Source organism: Humulus lupulus, chromosome 3 (genome assembly GCF_963169125.1).
Source record: "Humulus lupulus chromosome 3, drHumLupu1.1, whole genome shotgun sequence".
Taxonomy (NCBI): domain Eukaryota; kingdom Viridiplantae; phylum Streptophyta; class Magnoliopsida; order Rosales; family Cannabaceae; genus Humulus; species Humulus lupulus.
This window is the reverse complement of record NC_084795.1, coordinates 237,069,752-237,090,619: the sequence shown is the minus strand read 5'-3', so window position 1 is coordinate 237,090,619 and position 20,868 is coordinate 237,069,752. Positions and strand designations below refer to the sequence as shown.

The following is a 20,868-nucleotide window of genomic DNA, read 5'->3' as shown; positions in this document are numbered from 1 at the left end:
TAGGCATCTAAGTTCTTTGAACTTGAGGTTTCTTGTCGGTAAGTATCTTCTCGGTGGTTTAGACTCATTTCTTTTCATCTCTTTCTTTTAGAAATACTCACCTTCTCATTGTTGGTTTTAGGAGTGTTCCAAAATCTCGTCCTTGTTCTCACATCCCGGTATTTGGTAAGGAAAATAGGATAGTTATTATATGCTTATATGATTATGTTATAATATGTTTTATATGTTATGATATTTATATGTTTTGGGGCTTATAGTTGCTTAAATAGCAAACCCCAACACTTTTATGTTCTTGGGGCTTATAGTTGCTTAGCTAGCAAACCTCATTGTATGTTGAGGCTTATAGTTGCTTAGTTAGTAAACCCCAATGTTTACCATGCACATGGGTTAGAATTGTGATATATGTTATATGTTTATAGTTTATAGTTTATAGTTTATAGTTTATAGTTTATGTTTATGTTTATGTTTATGTTGCATGCTTCTAGTAGATTTTTCTTGCTGGGCATTAGGCTTATTCCTTTATTTAATATGTGCAGGAAAATAGTTATGGCGGCGGGAAGATTCTTGGCGGCTTAGGAATGTGTATTGAGAAAGAACGGATTCGGTGGACTGTGTGAACGATTCGAGGACGAAGTTGTTTTTAGTCATTTTAGTTATGTTTTCTATGTATTTTTCCGCACCTGATCTTGTAACGAATTTATTTATAATTTAAGATATGTTTTATTTTCAAAACAATGGGATCCCATATCCTACCCCGAATTTTTATGTATTTTAACTTTTGCTTTACAGTTTTTAATAAAGTTATGACTATTTCGTATGTATGTTTTCTTAAGATTAGTGTCTATGTATAGTAGTTATTAATGGTCCAAAGTCTAGAATTAGTTGGGTCATTACAAAATGGATGAGGACATAAAATACAAATATGGGATCTATACATTTTCGAGAGGAATTTAATAATGGTTCTCTTAAGGGTTAGCTTTTGGAACTAAAAGATTTTTGAGCTCAAATTCATAAATCAGTGTATGAATTAACCTTCACTAGTAAAGTTAATGGTACTTAAGAAAACAATAAATAGCTAAAGAGGTAAAACGGTGATCTTATCCCTACTTTAATTATGAACCATTAATAGAGGTTTGAATTGTATGTAAAGATTAAATCGATGGATGTTTTTTATCTTTAAAAAATATTCTGTAAATAAATGTCTATAATTGCAAGAGTACAATCTCATGTTTTGAGTGGAATAATATTTAGATTAATAAATAATGATTATTATATCAAAGATATTTAATTAATAATTTAAATTTATTGGAGCTTGAAATTATAGGTCTATAGGTCCCTAAGATGACTCTATCAATACTATTCAAGGTAAGAGTTGAAACCGGGAAAAATTAGTGAAATGGCATATTTGGAAGAAATTTGTACTTTAGGGGCAAATATTTAATTGAGATTAATTAACTAATTTATTTTTTAATTTTCAAAATATATATTTAAATAATTACTATAATTAATTAGTTTTATTTATTTAAATAATGTGAAAAGATAAATCGAATAATTCAAATTGGATTCGAATTAGTTTGAAATTTATTCAATAATTAAAATATTTATCGAATAAGATTAATTATCAGATTTTAGATATTTTTATAATTTTTGAATAACTAATTATTGGATAATAAATAAATAAAAGTAGTTAAGACGCATGCCTTGAAAAAGCATGTGCCCACGCCTTGTAATGTGATTGGCGTGTAACTGAGTATTGACCCAGTCTTGGATATTTATTTTATTTAATTAATTTGTTATTCATTTATAAAAAAAAAAACTATCTAATAGAAAAAAGTTTCTAGAGACTTCCTAAGTTTTTACAATTTTACATAGAGAGAAAAAGATATCGTATTATTTTCTCTAAACCTGAAAATCATCTCAGGCCTGAAAATTCCAAGATTTCATGTGTTGAAAATATCTTGAAAATCACTAAAATTCTCAACATTACTCTATGTGCCCACTCGCGTCTTGAGGTGTTGAGATACATCTTTGAAGATTTTGGTATGAGTATTTTGGAGGCTGTTTAGGATTGGATGTTCGTAGGAGATAGGAAAAGATAGCGAGGAATTTTTATAGTTCAACTAGTAAAATTCCTTATATTTTCTATGTCATTAATTAATGTACACATGTTAATGGATTCAGTTATTGAAAGATTATTTAAATAAAAAAAAAATTATATCCCTGGGCCCACCATCCCATGCATTCCACTGCGCACATGGTAAACCAATTACCAACAAAATGCAGACGTAAACTTTTCGACTCACCCTCTTCCCTTTTAGACTTGCTCAATGGGGAAGTGGGTGTAAATGACTATAGTGTATTTCAAGAGAATATTTCCTTGTCGAATAGTACTTATTTTTTAAACTGCTTCTCAGAGGATAGTGTAGGAATGGGTACTTATCTTATATCGTTTTGCTCTATTTATTCACGTTTTTTATGTTTTTTAATTTTTCTTAGTTCTTGTGTAAGCCATATGGGGCATAGGAAATTTTTTAATTTCACTTTTGAAATTTTGTTATGAAAATTCCTATTACAAAGATGAAAAGAAAAAATTAAAAGGCCCTAAGCCACCAGCCCAAGAAGTAGCTCAAACCCCATGCGTGCGTCCCTTCACCTAGCTACCGAGCCACCTACGCGCTCCTGAGCCTATCTACTGTGCCACCTACATGCCCTCATACACCTGGCTGTCGAGCCCCTACGCTTGGTTGCCTAGCACCTGCAAGCGCGCCTATGCGCACCAGCTACGCCAGCTGCCTGCCAAGCCTTTTGGGGCTTGCTCCCAGCACCGACCCTAACCCTAAGGCACCATTCAATGGCGCCCAACAAAGCCCTACAATTTTTCTAAATATCTTTTATTTAATTAATTTTAAATTTTTTGAATTTAAAAAGATAATTATTGTAACATCCCAAATTTCTTAATAAGGCTTATGGCCTTGATTAGGGGGCCAGGGATGGAGAATTATGGAATTATATGATTATTTAATATATACGTGTATCAATATGTGATTATGTGAGTTATATTATAATATGACTTGATATGCATGTTTTTGCGTATTAAATATGCATGTGGGACCATTTCTGTTTAATTGGGTAATTGTTGTAATTTGGCCCTTTTGGGTATATTTGGCATATATGTGATATATGTGTGTGCGAGACCACATTATTATGTGGATATGTTTGGGTTACTCAGCATGAGACGATCCTAGGGAGCAAGCTAGTGGGAAAGTCACAACGGAACCCATACTTAACTCGGAGTGAGTCAAGGGGTATATTGGGTATTTAGCACATTATCGGGATATTGGGCAATGGGAATGATATATTGGGAATTAGTGAGATCAGGAGGAAATTCTGGAAATTTTGACTATTTTACCCAGAGCGGCGTTTTTGGGACCCCGAGCATTAGGATTTTCTTGAGGTTACTTAAGCTCGAAGTAACCTGTTAGAAATAAAAAGAACGTTCAAAATGTTCTCTCTCTCTCTCTCCCGTTCCCTTTTTGACACCGTTCGCATTTTCGAAGGAAACTCAAGTTTTAGGACTCGAATTCATGCAAGGATTGAGGCATAGCGATTCTAGGGAAGATTAGAAGTTTATTAGCTAAAAGATTTAGTTGGGAAACAACTTATTCAGAGGTAATCCAAATTTTAAGTTTTCGAGTTTTCGAGTTTTTAAGCTTTGATTGGATTTTATGTTTTGATGAGTTTTTGGATGGTTTGAGATTTGGGTTTTGATGGTTTTGGATGATTGGGATGTTTGGGAACTTTTATTTTGGGATTTGGAGATGTTTGGATAAGTTTTTGGAAGATTTTTAAAAGTAGAAAACGAAGGTTTTGGCTGGGTTCATGGTTGGGTCGCAGTCCTGTTCTTGGGCGCCCCGGCCCAAGCTTGAAGAAGGAGGAGGCTCGCTGATGGGAAATTATTGCCGCGACGCAAGGTAGATGCACCGCGGCGCGAGGCGCAGGCAGAGAAGTGTTCTGGCTTCTGTCTGGAGGCAGGTCGCGGCTCAAGGCTGGGGGGTCGCGGTGCTTAAGGGCAGTTTTGGCCGAAGTTGGTTTTTAGTCATGGAACTTAACTCTAAGGGCTCGGGATCGATCCTACTATCTGGTTTGGTAGGATTCGACGTTTCGGAGACTATGACTTGGTCCGGAAGTCTTTATTTACTCGTTTTTATGGGACTTTATGTTATGGTTGTGATTAGGTGATCGTGCATGTGATACATGTGGTTATGGCATGGCATGAATGTTGAATATGGAATTGATCAGAGCTTGAGTCTCTATAATTGTGCAGGAATATGATTATGCTTGTGATTATTGATTAAGTATGCTTAATGCCTTATATCTGGATATTTGACATATGATATATGCCTGTTTGCATTATCTCATTGAGGAAGCACTGACTTATTAGTTAAGAAACGGCAATGGTGTTTAGTACGGGTCGTGAAGTTCTGACTTATCAGTCATGATCGGCAATAGTATTGAGCGTTGGTCATATGGAATTGACTTATGAGTTAAGAGTGGCATTAGCGTATTGAACGCAGGTCAAAATGATTTGATCTAATCAACAAGAGCATTAAATGCTTGATCGACCTATTGGTCGAAGAAAACTAAAGCGCTTGGCTAGTCTAAGGATAGTTACTCAAAGCCAGGGCTAAAAGGCTTAGGTGACTGGAACGTCACATGGCGTAGGGCGCAGGACCCCAGAGAGACTTATTAGTCATCTATTCAGGGCGCAGGACCCTAGAGAGACTTATTAGTCATCTATTTAGGGCGCAGGATCCCAGAGAGACCTATTAGTCATCTATTTAGGGTGCAAGACCCCAGGGAGACTTATTAGTCATCTATTCAGGGAACAGGACCCCATAGAGACTTATTAGTCATCTATTCAGGGTGCAGGACCCCAGAGAGACTTATTAGTCATCTATTCAGGGTGCAGGACCCCAGATTGACTTAACAATCATCTACTCAGGGTGCAGGACTCCATAATCATCTATTTGTACTTGCTTGCATGCATGAATATGGTTATTACTCGTAGGCATGCTTATTATGATTTGGTGACATGTTATGATCTGTTTATGAGAATATGTTTGAGTTTTCTTGCTGAGCCTCGACTCATGGGTGCTATGTGGTGCAGGTAAAGGTAAAAGAAAGCTGGACCATCCTTGAGTTGGAGAGCTTAGGTGCGATGTGCACATATGCGGTTGCTCGACCACCACGGCCGCGTAGGTCGGCTGGTTGTAACTCTTTTATTGTAATTAACCTTTAAAATGTATTTGGGATCCCAATTTATACAGTAAACGTTTTAGTGAAACGTTGTATCTTTAACCAAAATTTTTAATCTTAAACTGTTAATCACACTTAGTTACACAATTATGGCCAAATGACTTGTTTAGTGAGTTTATTACTGTTTGAAATACACAGTGCAACGGTCCCTGGGTAGTAGGGCGTTACAATTATCTTATTTTATTTTCATTAGAAAAATAAAATATCTTTTAGTTAGTTAAGATTTTATCTTAAGTTTAAATAATTATTTGATTTTGATTAGTTTAATTATTTAAATTCAACTAAATTAAAAATATGATAACACGGGTTATTTAATTAAAAAATATTTTTAATTAAATAAATTAATTAGAAAATTAGTTTCTAATTAATTATTTGTCCTAATGGATTCCTAAGAATTAGGAAGATGGGTCTATATGAGAAGATAAGCCGTTTAGAGTCTTGTAAACAACTGAAGTCCACTTTGTAATTTAAATTTCTATATTTTCAATGGTTGTAAATTTAGAGATACTCAATAGTACTCGATTCATCATTTATTGTTTATTTATTGTGTTTATTTAAATAATTGTTAATTGATGTTTGATTGATAACATGATCATGCATTAGTCTATTACATGACATACATGAAACCCCACACAATTTTGATTAATCATGCATCTTTGAGAAACATGATTATCCCGGATTTTCATAAGTGTTTATATGAATTTTTTTGGTGAAATCAATTGCATGTAAATTGCTAAGTCTTAGACTACTTAAAACTTAGTAAATCACATCATAATAAAGGCAATAGTTATTATAGGCCTTTTAGGATAACCAGTTTTATTTAAAAGGTGTTTTAGTAAAGTTAGATGAATGTAATGGGTAATTATTTAGATCACTTTAATTATACAAACAAGCTCTTTTATAATTATATGTTTTTTGTAATTAATTACATTCATAGGGTTATTAATAAACTAGTAATTAATTTAGAATTAATTGGTTAGTTTAATAAACACATATATTCTAAAATAGTAAGTGGGATAAGGTTAACATCTTAATGTGACTTATGGTCTCCATTATTAATACAACGCCATGAAATATGATTAGGGCCTCGAGGTGGCTTTGTTTTCGTCCCCCTAAGGAAGGTTTTTGGTCATATTAATATCAAGGTTGGGTTCATATGAAGATAGAAAATAATGATGTATTTAAGTTTGACCGACTCTAACGCGGAACTCTCTAAGTTAAGTCATAAATTCTGAAATAATGGGTTACACTTACAAAGATAAAATTAAGCTTTTGTAGTAGATAATTGTTTCTTGACCAAACAAGCGGTGCTTTATTTTTCAAAGAGAAAATGTGAGTTATTTTAATTTTTAAATAATAAAGATAAGGGTGTCTTATAAGCTATCTGAAATTAAGTTGACCGACCCTAAGGCGACACTTTATTTGTTGGGTAGTTTTATCGTGGAATAGTAAATGTTAATTTTATGTGTTTTAATTGTTGCATTCATGCATCATGTTTACTTTCTGAATTTATTTATATTTATTTTCAAATTATAATAAATATTGTATCTTTTAATTTTCCTGTTATAAAAATGTTGCGACCCAATTACTTACCCATCACATATCCTATCATGCATAAAAATATTGATGATCATATAAAAGGAGTAAAACTCACTGAAGAAGATAAAGGAGGATGGATAAATTCAACTTTGTTCATTTTTCTAGCCAAAAAACTTAAACACATTTTTAATGAAAGATGACCACCTCTTATGCCATCAATGGATGCAAGGAAAGAGGAACATGAGAAATATGTTGATTGGATGAGATCAAATCACAAGGCAAGATATTATATTCTTAGTACTATGGAGGACAAGCTGAGGAAAAAGTACGAATGCATTAAATATGCATGTGACATGTGGGATTCGATTTATTATGATATACAAGAAAGAACACATTCACGAAGAGGTAGATATGATTTACCTATGGATTATGATGCATCATTCTAAATCTTTGATTTCTGAGTGTTTGTTCAAGGCTGAAGATCAATGTTGGGTTCGTTCATGATTCAAGATCGAGGTTGGGATAGGTTCTTACATGGTCGGTGACAAAGTGATGGACGGAGAACAACGACATCTAGTCGGGTCTGCGATGACGCAGTGGATGGAGAGAAACAGAGACGATGAAGCTAGATCTACAACCCCTCCTCTCCTTTTTCCTTCTTCTTTTTCTGGTTCATAGCCATTATTTTTTAGGGTCTAATTTATTGTTGTATATGGTTTTTACATGTTTAATATCAAAAGAGTTTTAAAACTTTGGTTGTAAGAATGTTATAAATAATTTGATTTTTTTTTTCAGTGTAGATATGGGTGTAGATGTGTTTGAGATCTCAGATTTAAGATGAGATTTTATTTATCTTTGTTAATTTTTTGAAGATTTTTTTTTTTTTTTGTATGAATTGGGATGAAGTTATAAACACTGTTTTGTGTTTGATTTTGTTGATTATTTGGAGAAGATAATTATTTTTTGGGTTTAGTCTATATTTGGAGAAAATAAAGATCGGGTGAGATTGTTGGGATTAATGTTAAGTTTTAGTTTTTAATAATGTTTTTTTTTTAATTTTATTGAATTTATTTAAAAAATATTTATAAATTTTAAATGAATTTTTTAAAAAAAAATATATGACTTAGACCAATTAGAGCATGACACATGTGAGCTTAGTCATTAGATAACAAACTTGACAGATGACAGAATTACGCTTTTGGGTTTTGGGTAGTTTTTCCGTCAATTTTTTAGTTTGGGTATATATCATTAACTATAGTCAAAATTTGGTATTTATGTTGTAATTAACCTAATTCAAAATTAACTTTATCTTATAAAACTTAATTAAACTATTACCTTATAATAAATTTATTCATTCTCTCCAATTATGAATTAATTCAAAATCAATTAATATTCTCTTTAACTAATATTTAGTTTTTAAAAAAAACATATTAGTTAATGTAGCTAACTAATTAATCACTTATAATTGTCTAACAATTATAATTTTGCCCTGAAAAATTAATTCTCTTGCAAATAAGTCTTTTCTATTGGTCATAGACATTCACACTCTAGATTGTGTTGTGCAGAGGTGATTCGGGGACCATAAACCTATAACTCTAAACTCTAATTAACCAGATTATTAATTAAACTCGTTAATTCAATAATCGTGTTTATTGATTTTATTATTACTCCACTATAAATGTGGAATTGCACTCTTAGTAATTATAAAATTATATTTACAGAATAATCTCATGTAGTCCATTAATATAATCACTTCATGTAGTCTTGTCCTTTAATTATTGGTTCATAAATTAGAGTTGGTCAAATTTTCCGGTTTACCCTTCTAATTACATGTTGATTCATAAGTGTCATTAATCCACTAGTGAAAGATTAATTTATAATCATGTTATAAATATAAGCTCAATAACCATCAGTTCCAGAATTGACATTTAAGGGAACCAATATTTGTTCCGTTAGGAAACTTGAATTTCAATTCTTGTAAGATCATGTTCTCAGTCATTCATGCCACTGAATCTCCAAAACAAAAGTTACTAACCTATTTTTTAAATAAACCTTAACGAGTGAATCAAAAGATCCAATAGACATGAATAGGAATTCATGACTACTTAGGGATTAGACTAATCTACATATAATTATCTTATTGATATGAATTAAATCTTTATGGTAAACGACAAGTTTATAAAGAAATTAATTTATATCGGTCCAATTATATAAAGTACATTCACTAAAATGTCTATCCACATCATCAATCCAGATCTCGATAATATACATTCTTAAAAAAATGCTTAGAGAACTGTAATAGCAACCATTGATTAAAGATTTCATACTTTAATATGTTGCTGACTATTCTGTTCATTATTAATAATCTTAATCATCTTGTACTAATACAAGATCATACTCTCATTAATGAATATAGAATTTTCTAATATTTATATAAATTATTTACTAATAATTCAAATAATCAATTATAAGAAAAATATATTTTTATTAAATTCCATAAATAAAATGTCTTTACACATGCTTTCCGAGCATCAACCTTTATAATGGCTCAATAATCCTTCAAAAAGCCTTTTTTATTGTATTGAATACTACATTTTAGCAATTTTGGTATGCGTAAAAAAACTTGGATCAAGACACTCCCAAGTGTCCATATAGAAAGCATATTGTATCGATACAACATTTTGGAGGATTATAGTAGAAACACTCCCTAAATTTTATATGCGTAAAAAATTATATCCAAAAATACACTTTAATGATATAATATCATCAGTAGAAATTCACATATAATTAATTAAAAAATTTATAATTCAATGTTCTGTATTACTAAGTATTTTTTTTATAAGTCTATATTAATATAAATGCAAAGACCTCTTTTTACACTCCATATGTTTATTTAATAATAAAAATTGAAATTTCATTTTATAAGATTACCAACTAAATTTATCAAACAATTTAATTAATGTGGAATAGTTATACAATTGTTTGCTCAGATAAATATTCTGATGTATCAGGACAGATTGCTGATGAATTAGAATAAACGAACATAAAGTAAACAAACTAAAAATAACGTGGCACAAGAAGAATTTTACGTGGTTTGGAAAACCTAGTCCACGGGGCCATGCCTATATATAAAATCAATTAGTAAAGTCTCCAGAATACAATAAGTAATTTACTTATACAAGTTTAGACTCCCTCTCAATCCTTGTAGCAACCTTGAAGTACTCCACTTTAATAATATGATTTTGATAAACACCAAGAACATGAAATCCCTTCTAAACTTGATGAGTGTTCGCTTCCTCTTGAAGTGAGACTTATGGAAATCTTCTCTCGAAGAATGTATGTCACGTTCACAAGCGTTATGACATGTTTAAGAATAAACAACACAAAACAAAACTAACAAACAAAGAGATAGTTTAACAAAGACTACTCTTTACATATAAAAGAACTCTTCAAAATATAAAATGTTAGAGTGGTGAAGAGATGAGATTAGTTGCTGCTTAGGTATGGTATTTATAGAGTTTAGGAGATCCTAAGCAAGCCAATCTCGTTTATGATCTCAATCAGACCAAATCAGGGATTTTCTAAAAATAACTCTAAATTATCTTTACTGCAGAATATTCCAGATATAATAGAGAATCTTCCTGTAGCATCAGGAAAATGGACGAACCTAGACTTAAACCCAAACCAGGTTCATTATGAAACTAACTTACTTGGGCACAAAGAATATTTCAGTTTCCTCTTTTAAAATCTAATAAAATCAAGGAAAATATGTAGTTACCAATTCCATAATAGACATGCTTATTATAGACAAAGTTGCCATAAATAAATAATGAAACTTTGACTATATAAAATGCACTTAATATAGAATTTATTCTTACCAAAAAGAGACAAAATCACTTACTTACCCAAGATGGAATTTAAAAAATACCAATTAAATTGATAAAATATATTTAATAAAAAGACCACCAATTTAGGATTTTATAATCTCCCCCTTTGGTAACTTTTTAGACAAAATATATTTTTAGCAATATGAGCTCAAAACTTGCAGTAAACACTTTGTTAAAAATGATTAAGTTTCTAAGAACTCCCCCTGCAAACAAGCATACTAACAAAGATCAAATTTATCAACTTTTAGGAAAAGGTTTAGCAAGACATAACACACAACTTCCCCTGAAAGTAGGGTCCAGAGTTGTACAAAAAAAACATAAAAATAATAATAATACCAAACTACTCCCCCTTTTTGCTATCAAGGAGCCAAAGTAACAAAAATAAAAAGCAAAAGACAATGAAACTTGTTCTTTGGACACGTAACGAATGTTAGATTTGACAGCATGAAGTTCTGATGTCCCAGGACTAACACCAGATGAAGCAAAGGAACTGAAAGCACCGGCAAAGGGATTCAGAGTACCGACGGGGTCTTTGTTCAAACCATTGTTTCCTGCACACTAGAAAGCACAAGAAAGTAAAAAACAACAGAGAAAGCGAAGGATGAACAAAAAAAATGATAGAGTGAGTAAATGGGAGAGTGATCGTAGGAATGTGAGGACTAACATGAGGTTATAGGCACAAAATGGGTAGTTACCCGATTTTGACTATGAGAGGAAAAAAAAGGAAAGTTTTGTTTTAATTGTGACCAAAACAAATATTTTTTTCAAGAGTCATTTTTTCACACAAAACAATTAATATTTAGACAAATATCAACTTTAGAGAGAATATTGACAAAAATAACATTTAATCAATTGGAAAAAAAAAATTAAGCAAGATTTTCAAACCCCACACAATTCATTCAATTTTCTTCCCCCTTTATTTTTTTCGATATTCCCATTTTTTTTATTTTGTTTTTATTATTATATGACCATAACATTTCCTTTTGCTGCTAACAAATATTCAAAATCTGAAAAACAATTACCAAACAATCAAAAATTCAATGACTACTACAATGTTGGAGAAATTATTTGATCTATATAACATGCTTGGAAGTGTTGGAATAAAAATATTTTTTTTGAGAGCACAATTACTTTTAGGAAAAATATTAACACAGAGGATGAGACTTACAATTTTTTAGTTTTTCTTCATTCAAAATAGGTATTAGTGTGTGAAGTGTAAAGATATGGTTATTGCCCATGTTGGCAATTTTGGCCTTTTTCTGTAGTACCCAATGGAAACGTTATCACACTACACCAGTGGTATCCCTTTTCAATGGTAGTGTATCATCTACATAGGTCTAATTACACATGTTCAACTTACTCAAAGCTAGCTTTCACACACTGGCATAGGTAGCTCTATTCTCTCAGATTAACTTGAAACTGAAGAAATCCTGATAATTTTGCTCAATACACTCTTAGTAAGCTTTTTTTTTTTTTTAGTAAGACTTTATTAATCACAAACAAATACAACCAAACAACCCCCTTAAGGAAAAGGTCTCAGCCACATTACATGGAGCAAATTTTCCTCACTAAAAGATGCTCATTTCCTTTCAGATTCTTATGTGTAAAGCAACTAAATCTATATATTATATCTTTTTTTATCAAATCAACCACAGTATTGACTCTAAGAGAGTAACTATGAACAAAACACGTATTTCTATTATGACAAATGTAATAAACTGTTGCTGAAAAAACAGCCGCCACCATTGTTGCCTTTACACCCTTCCTCATATCTTCAATCCACCTAGTCCAGCCACTGAAATTTAAAGGCCATTTGCAGCCATCCAACCTTGAATTTGGAGCATCACCTGCTGAGAGAAACAACAATCAAAAAATAAATGAACATGGCTCTCTTCATCTTGTTCACAAACCGGGCAAAGGGTACTGTCAAGAAGCATTAGCACTCGATGCAAGTGATCTCAGGTTAACAGCTTAGCATTCACAGCTTGCCAAGTAATAAATCTATGTTTGGGCACACTCATTCTATTCCACACAAAGTGATGGTACTTGACTGGATCTTGATGTAAATAACTCGCATATAACAACCCAATTTTGAACCTCCCTTGTCTGCCAGTTTTATCAATGTCCTCTTGAGTAAAAATTCCACGAATATGATAGATTTTACGCCAGTGCCAACTTGTATCTGCCTTAAGTTGGTAGTGCCAGAAATTTTGTCCCTTTAAATAAACAGAGTGTATCCATTTCATCCACAAAGTCTCCTGTTGATGACTAATATCCCAAATGTATTTGCCTACCATTGCCTTGTTCCACTTAGAGCCTTCACCAAAACCCAATCCTCCAAAAGATTTTGGCAAACAGACAGTAGACCAGGAAGTGAGATGAAAGTTACTTCTGGTACCATTGTTACCCCATAGAAACCACATGCAAAGTTTGTCTACCTCTCTGATTATACTTTGAGGCAACAAGAAGATGTTCATCCAATAATTTCGCAACCCCAAAAGAACAGAGGAAATGAGATGAGTCCGACCTGCATATGATAAATGTCTACTAGTCCAAGTATGAAGCCTTAGTTTAATTTTTTTTAAGTATCTCACCATAGTATGCCTCTTTCCATTTTGTTGGTCTCATAGGAATCCCAAGATATTTGAGAGGGAAAGTTCCCTCTTCAAGTTGCAAAATCTGTTGTAACTGGACCTTGTCATTAGTTGAAATACCCCCAAAAAATACTTAAGACTTACTGAGATTAGCCTTCATTCCTGTACAGCTGCAGAAGTCATCAAAAACTTGTTTTATATTCTGAACTGAGCCTCTGTTAGCCTTTCAAAAAATCACTAAGTCATCAGCAAAACATAAGTTGATGATCTTGAGACTTTTACACAAAGGGTGAAATCAGAAATCAAGGTTCAAAGTCCCTAGTTGAAGCAGCCGAGAGAGATATTCCATAACTAACACAAACAGTAATTCTGAGATAGGGTCTCCTTGACGAAGCCCTTTAACTCCCTGAAACCCTCCCTGCAATCTACCATTCATCATGAGTACATAAGAAGTACCTTGGAGACATACCATCACCCAATGAATAAACCTAGTAGGAAATCGAAGACTGATTAATAACCTCTCCAAAAAACACCAATCCATTGTATCATAGGCCTTACTTAGATTTATCTTTAAAACACACCTCAGGGAAGTATTCCTTCTATTGTAATTCTTAATCAAATCTTGAAAAATTAGAATATTATGAGCTAGAGATCTCCCTTTAATAAAGGCACCTTGATTATGACTAATTAGAGTGGGTAAAACTTCTAAGAGCCTACTGCAAAGCATTTTAGAGATGCGCTTATATAGAGTATTGCAGCACGCTATGGGTCTATAATCTATCGCCCTGCTAGGCATTTCAGGTTTAGGGACTAAAGCCAACACTGTTTTATTGAGTTCAGAAGGTATCTTCGCCGAATAAAAAAACTCAAGGACTGCCGCTGATATGTCATCACCTATTTGCTGCCACATTGCTTTGTAAAACTTTGAACCATAACCATCCAGTCTTGGACTTTTGGTGCCCGGTATGCTAAACAAAGCCTTCTTGACATCAGATTTCTTAAACTCTCTAATTAAACCCAGCTGCATTTCAATATCTAAGCAAGGACCCAACTCAATGCATTCAGAATTAAAAGTACTAGTAGCAGAACTGTTACTTCCCATATATCCTCTGAAATGGTCCAGGAAATGATGAACTACTTTATTATAATCATCAATGATGTCCCCCTGCTCATACAAAAATAAAACAATACGATTCTCCTCCCTTCTTTTTTTAATGCAAGCATGAAAGTATGAGTTATTATCATCACCCTTCTAAAGCCATGTAACTTTGCTGCGCTGAATCAAATAACTTCTGTATCTAGCATAATGTTCTTTATAACAAACCGCAGCTATTTTTTCAGCCTCCTGAGCAGCAGCATCAGATGGAGAACCTTGAGCTTTTGATAATGCCAGCTGATAGACTCCCTTAGCTTGATGATAACCCTACTCAACATCACCAATTTCCTTCCTATTAAAAGCTTTCAAAATATGTTTCAGCCGTAGCAGCTTCTTTGTCACTCCCAGTAAGCCCCCTACTGTCATAGGCTTATGCCAACTGTCGATAACTACCTCTTTAAACCTTCTGTGAGCAATTCAGAAATTAAAGAACTAAAATGGTTTTATGCCCAGATTCCCAAGCTTAAGAGTCTTGATGAGAAAAAAAAAAACAATGGTCTGAATGGACATCCCATTGAAGTTCATCAATAGAATTAGGCAAGGTATCAATCCAATCTTCATTAATAAACACATGATCTATTTTTGAATAAACTCTATCCCCTCCCTCCTGTTTATTAGACATGGTGAAATTAGATCCAATACTCTTGAGAGAAGCCAGCTGAGAATAGGCTAGCCAAGCAGTAGAGTCAAGAATCTCAGTTGCACTAATCGCCTTCCCTCCCAATCTGTCATCAAAATTAAACACAGCATTGAAATCTCCCATGACCAACCAAGGCTTGTATGAAACATGAATAGAAGATAGACCCCTCCACATATCCAATCTTTCAACCAAAGAGTTAAAACCATATACAAAAGTCACCACAATTTCCAACTGTAAGCTTGTAAATCTAACCAAACAGTGAATAAATTGTTGGTGTTCCAACAAAACCTGAACCTTGATAAAAGATTTCTTCCAAAGAATCAATAATCTGCCTTCTGTGACATTACTACTGTAGTGTTCCCAGCCAAAGAACAATTTAGTCATCATATCATCAACTTTATCCTTCTTCAATTTATTCTCTAATAAAGCACAAATACCCACTTTATTTATCTTTATGAGACTCAGAATAGCATGTTATTTGTCTCTCTTATTCATACCCCTTACATTCCAACTAAGAATTTTTTAGCAATCCATCAGACTTTGAGTTATTTAAGTTCCCATTTTTCTCTCCTTTTTCCTGTTCTTGAAGAACCTTGAATGCATTCTGTTTGTTGTCCAAATCAGATCTAACAGACTTGCCTCTACTTTTTGAGTTCCCAACTTTCTTAGGAACTTCCCAATTCTCTTTATTAGCCTGAGTAGGTGATAATAGATGATCCTGTGAAAGTCTTTGTTCTTCAGCTGCCACTCGAACATCTATCACTGATTCAGCATGTTTCTCTTCCATTACTTTAACAGCCACAGGAACGCCAAATGATTCACCTGAATTAGCCTCAGCAATTGCACCCTCAGGAACAGAACTGGCAAGTTCCTGTTCAGTCGCACTCTTTTTTACCCAAACCTTAGAGTCATTTTTCTTCCAATCAGCCACATTATGACCAAATCCTTTGCAATTATTGCATTTTATGGGGAGCCATTCATATTCAACAAACTGTTCTTGAATGTGTCCTCTCTCATTCACAAAATATATGATAAATGGAGGGTCATCAGTTATCTCCATTTCAACCAGAACTCTAGCATATCTGACCATCGATCTATCCTTTGTAAACTTGTCCACCATAATTGGTTTCCCAATTGTACTAACCAAGGCACTTAGACATTTTTTTCCCCAATATTGAAGACCTAAATTAGGTAGTCTGATCCAAAGAGGTACAGAGAAGACTAACCTTATAGTGTCTAGATCTTGAGTCCAAGGTCGTACAATAACTGGCTTCTTGTCGAACTGCATAATGCCATTCTCCAGAACAAAATCTCTAGTAGATTCATCATTGAGTTTGACAATGGTGAGTCCCATATTCATCCTCACAACCCATTCAATACCCAGGTGTCCCCAAATTCGTTTCACAAAGCCTTCAAACACAGAAAATGGGGGATTGGCTCCCATTACCATACATATCACTGCTGAGCTCCAATTCTGAGCTTGTTCTGTAACCTCAGCCATATCAATATGAGCAACTTTCTTCCTATTTTTCATAATCGGCTCCTCATAATGAAGCTTAGTCGCCTCATTGATAAGAAGTTTATCCCTAAGATTCACCCAATAAGATTGAGCTGAAGCTTGAAAATCATCTTTCTCAGCATTCGCAGCCCTATTCTTTTCCAGCACTTCGTCCTCCAGGTGAATTGGACCACCATCACTAACAGGGCTCAACGATTCCTCTGATAATGGGTTATTCATCAGCTTCTTACCTTCAGATAATTGCATAAGTAGATCTTCCTCTGAATGCAGGCTATGTACTTGGTCCTTCATTGAAGATTCCGGCATGGGCGTGGATTTAAGGGGCTCTTCATTCCTTGATCTTGATGCAGGCTTTCGAGTAACCTTCTTCTTCTTCATCGTGGAGAGAAGAAAGGATCCTACACACACCTCTAGATTATTCTTTAGTAAGCATTTTTCCCAAAACTATATTATGAAGAAATTTTTATTTCGAAACCAACATACTTAGCATTACATATATAAAAAAATAATTAATCTAAAAGAAGTACTCACAATTTTTTTGAATAAGTTTGAAAATTGTTTAAATAGGTATACAATTATTTAATTAGCAGCTAGGGAAGAATTAGTCAAGAACAAAACAAAAATTATATACTACAAACCCCCAAGGATTTCCTGAGGGAATCAAGCCGAACTGAATCTAGGGACTTTGTGAAAATATCAGCAATTTGTTTGTCAGTCTCAATATATTCCAAGATTAGTACTTTATTCTCAATGAGCTCTCTAATGAAATTGTACCTAATATCAATATGCTTTGTGTGTGAGTGTTGAACAAGGTTTTTAGAAATATTTATTACACTAGTGTTGTCACAAAAAATAGTTAAAGTGTCCAATTCAAATCCATAGTCTTATTTTTCTCTTAACAAATCAACCTTAGTAAAACAAGAGAAGTAATCTACACACACAAATATGTATATTTTTCCATTTAAGCTTCCAACCTGAATTGGACCCATTAGATCCACGTGAAGTAATTCTAAGACTTTGGTTGTATTGACATTTGCGATACCTTTGTGAGTGATCTTTAATTGCTTACCAAGTTGGCAAGGTTCACACTTAGCGGTGGATACTCTACCCAGTTTGGGTAAACCACAAACAATACCTGCATTTGACAAATTTTTCAAGTTTTTGAAATAATTGTGACTAAGTTTTTCATGCCACATATCAGTAGAATTGCTTATGGACGAGTGATTTGACAAATTTTGAGAGAGAGTATAACAATTATGAACTGATCTGATTCCTTTTAGAACATAATTTCCATTTCGATCAACCACACTACAATCATCACAAAAAAAAAATTAATAGTGTATCCTTGATCACAAATTTGACTTATGCTAATTAAATTAGCTTTCAATCCATCAACCAATAGAACATTTTTTAGTTTAGGTAACCATTCAAAATTTAGGGTTCCCTTTCCAAGAACTTTACTTGTCATACCATCACCAAAAGTAATTGCACCACATTTCATAGATTTGAAATTGATGAGAATGTTTTTTTCACCTGTCATATGTCTAGAACATCCACTTTCAAAGTACCAAGAATTAGATGTATGAGTTCTATGACATGTAAAAGCAGCAAGACAATTACTCACATACTTTTTGACCCACATTTTTTAGGCGCATAATTTTTCATTTGCACCTTTCTGAAATTCACACTATGAAAATAATTTGAATTAAAAAAATTCTTCATCATAAAGCACTTTGGTTGAATGTGACCTTTGATGCCACGGAAATGACAAGTGGGAATGAATTTCTTAGTCCTTCCATAGGACATAAGATAAACCTATCTGTCTCTTTGCTAATGAGACATTTTGAAATGTTGATGGATTAGAACCCTGCAATGTTAGATCAGAAGAAAAAACAGGAAATGAACGGGCTTGAACAGACATCGTAATTCCTTTTGATTGAAACCCTTTAGATCCCAACCCAACATTGTTTCGTTGACCTGCATTCTAGACCTCCTCAAAAATAGTAGATCCTGGATTATGCATTTTTGCATTTTTCTTTATAAGATCAAGCTCTTTTTTCAAACGACTAATTTCAACATTTTTAGCAAAAAATCTCTGTTTCAAAAACTCAAGCATTTGTTTCAAGTTCATCATTTATATAGGAAAGATTTGATAGACTTAGCATTTGACCGATTTAAAACACACAATTTTACCCATTCATCATACATTTTTTTGTAAGATTCTTCCAACAAATGCTCATTGACGTCTGATTCATCAGAATCGGTGTTTGCAACATCATCAGTACTTGTCGTATCATCAGTACCTGTCGTATCATCAATAACTTTATTTACTGAAATAATGTTGTTTAGGCAAACAAGGTTTTTATTTTCTTGCAAGAAATAAGGAAGACTAGGAAACATAGATGTTAAAGCAACATTATCACAATCTTCATCACTACTTTCAGAGTCATTATCACTCCAAGTAGCATTTATACCCTTTTTATTCATTTTCAAGGTATTTACACATTATGATTTAATGTGACTAAAATCATCACACTCCCTGCATTGAACTCCCTTTTCATTGTTAGGAACAAAATGTTTAGAAGATGTGTTACCTTTCGAGAATTTAGAAAAATTCTTTTATTTCCCAATTTTTTCATATATTTTTGAAATTTTCTTGTCAATGAGGCCAACTCATTATCATCTGAATTCACATTTTTTGAACTTTTCAAGGCAATAGATTTTTCTTTTTCTTTTATCTTGTTCGACTTTTCTTTTTGTCTGATCTGTTGATTCGGCTCAATGGTTCGTAGATAACCCATTAGCTCTTCCATTTTCATGGAATTCATATCTTTGACCTCCTCCATGGTCGTTAGCTTGGTGCTAAACGTGTCAGGTAAAACACGAAAAAAATTTCAAACTAAAACATATTCATCTAATTATTCACCCAAGGAAAAAAAAAATTTAGCAACATCAGACAATCTCTCATAAAATTCAGTAAGAGTTTTAGTTTCAGACATTCTAAGATCCTCAAATTTTGTTTGCAACATAATAGTTCTAGAATGATTGACATCAGGAGTTCCTTCATATTGAGTTTGAAGGATTTTCCAAGCTTTTTTGGTCGAATCACAAGAGGATATAAGTTTAATATACCATTCACCAACACCATTGAACAAGGTATGTAAGGCCTTGTTATTATAACAAAACAATAAATCATCAGCAGTTGACCAATTTAACTTGGATTTTACCATTGTTTCACCAGTTTTTGCATCACCCTCAGTCAGGGTTGACCAACCTCTCAAGACAGATCTCCACGTCTTCTCATCTTGAGATTTGATGAAGGTTTCATTCTAACCTTCCAGTAAGGATAGTTTGTGTTTACTGAGTTTTTCAGAAACTTTAATAAGAAAATATTAGAGAGCTTAGAAGAAAGGGTTTGAGGAGTAAAGACAAGGCTTTTACGTGGTTGGGGCGTTAATAAGCCTTAGTTCACGAGACAGTTGTATTAGAGCTTAGAGAACCTTTGACAATTGAGTTTTTCTACAAGTTTGAGCAAAGTAACTGCTTACAATCAAAATCTCGGGATCCCCTCCTCAGTGCACCACTATTCGTATTTATAGGCACAGGAGTGCACTAGGCTTGGGCCAGGCTGACCCGGGCCAATAAGGGCGTAAATACCATTAGCTTCTCTAATGGGAGCCCAATACAAAGGATTAAAATATGAAATGTACAATAAGTAAAGCCCATTGGGCCAAACCAAATAGTATCTTATTCTAAGACAAGAGAAAAACTGGAGTTTTAGTCTGGGTTCTCTGGGCTACAAGGAAGATTTGGGGGACAATATCGGTCAGAGTAGTGTCGGCGCAATTCTGAACCAACAACGTATAATCCCGAGGTAGCCTCTTCTGTAGGTTAAGCATGGGGACAACCCCCACACTTCATGGGACGATGTCAATATCCTAGGCACTTTACCTCACCAACCTCGGACAACCGACCCGGGTTCGTTTACCAACGTCCCCCTCCGTTCACCAAGGTCCCGGACCATTTACCAGGATCCTGGACCGTTTACCAAGATCCAGGTCTATCCATAGCGATCCCGGCTCCCATCTTGGTTTTGCGAGCCGCGGCCTTCTCCGCCCCACCTCGGGACGTTGGGGGGAGTGGTTCCGGGTTCATACCACCTGCCCCGGCGGAGGTCCCGGTCCGCACTCCCGGACACCCTTTGGGCCTTGACCAGA

General features: G+C 33.8%; 1 protein-coding gene across 1 annotated transcript; it reads right to left on the bottom strand.

The window, feature by feature from the left end:
• Window positions 1-15,643: 15,643 nt before the first annotated feature.
• On the bottom strand, window positions 15,644-17,029 carry LOC133825484 (uncharacterized). The gene has a single exon (XM_062258416.1). The coding sequence runs from the start codon at window positions 17,027-17,029 to the stop codon at window positions 15,644-15,646; it is 1,386 nt and encodes a 461-aa protein (XP_062114400.1).
• Window positions 17,030-20,868: the final 3,839 nt, after the last annotated feature.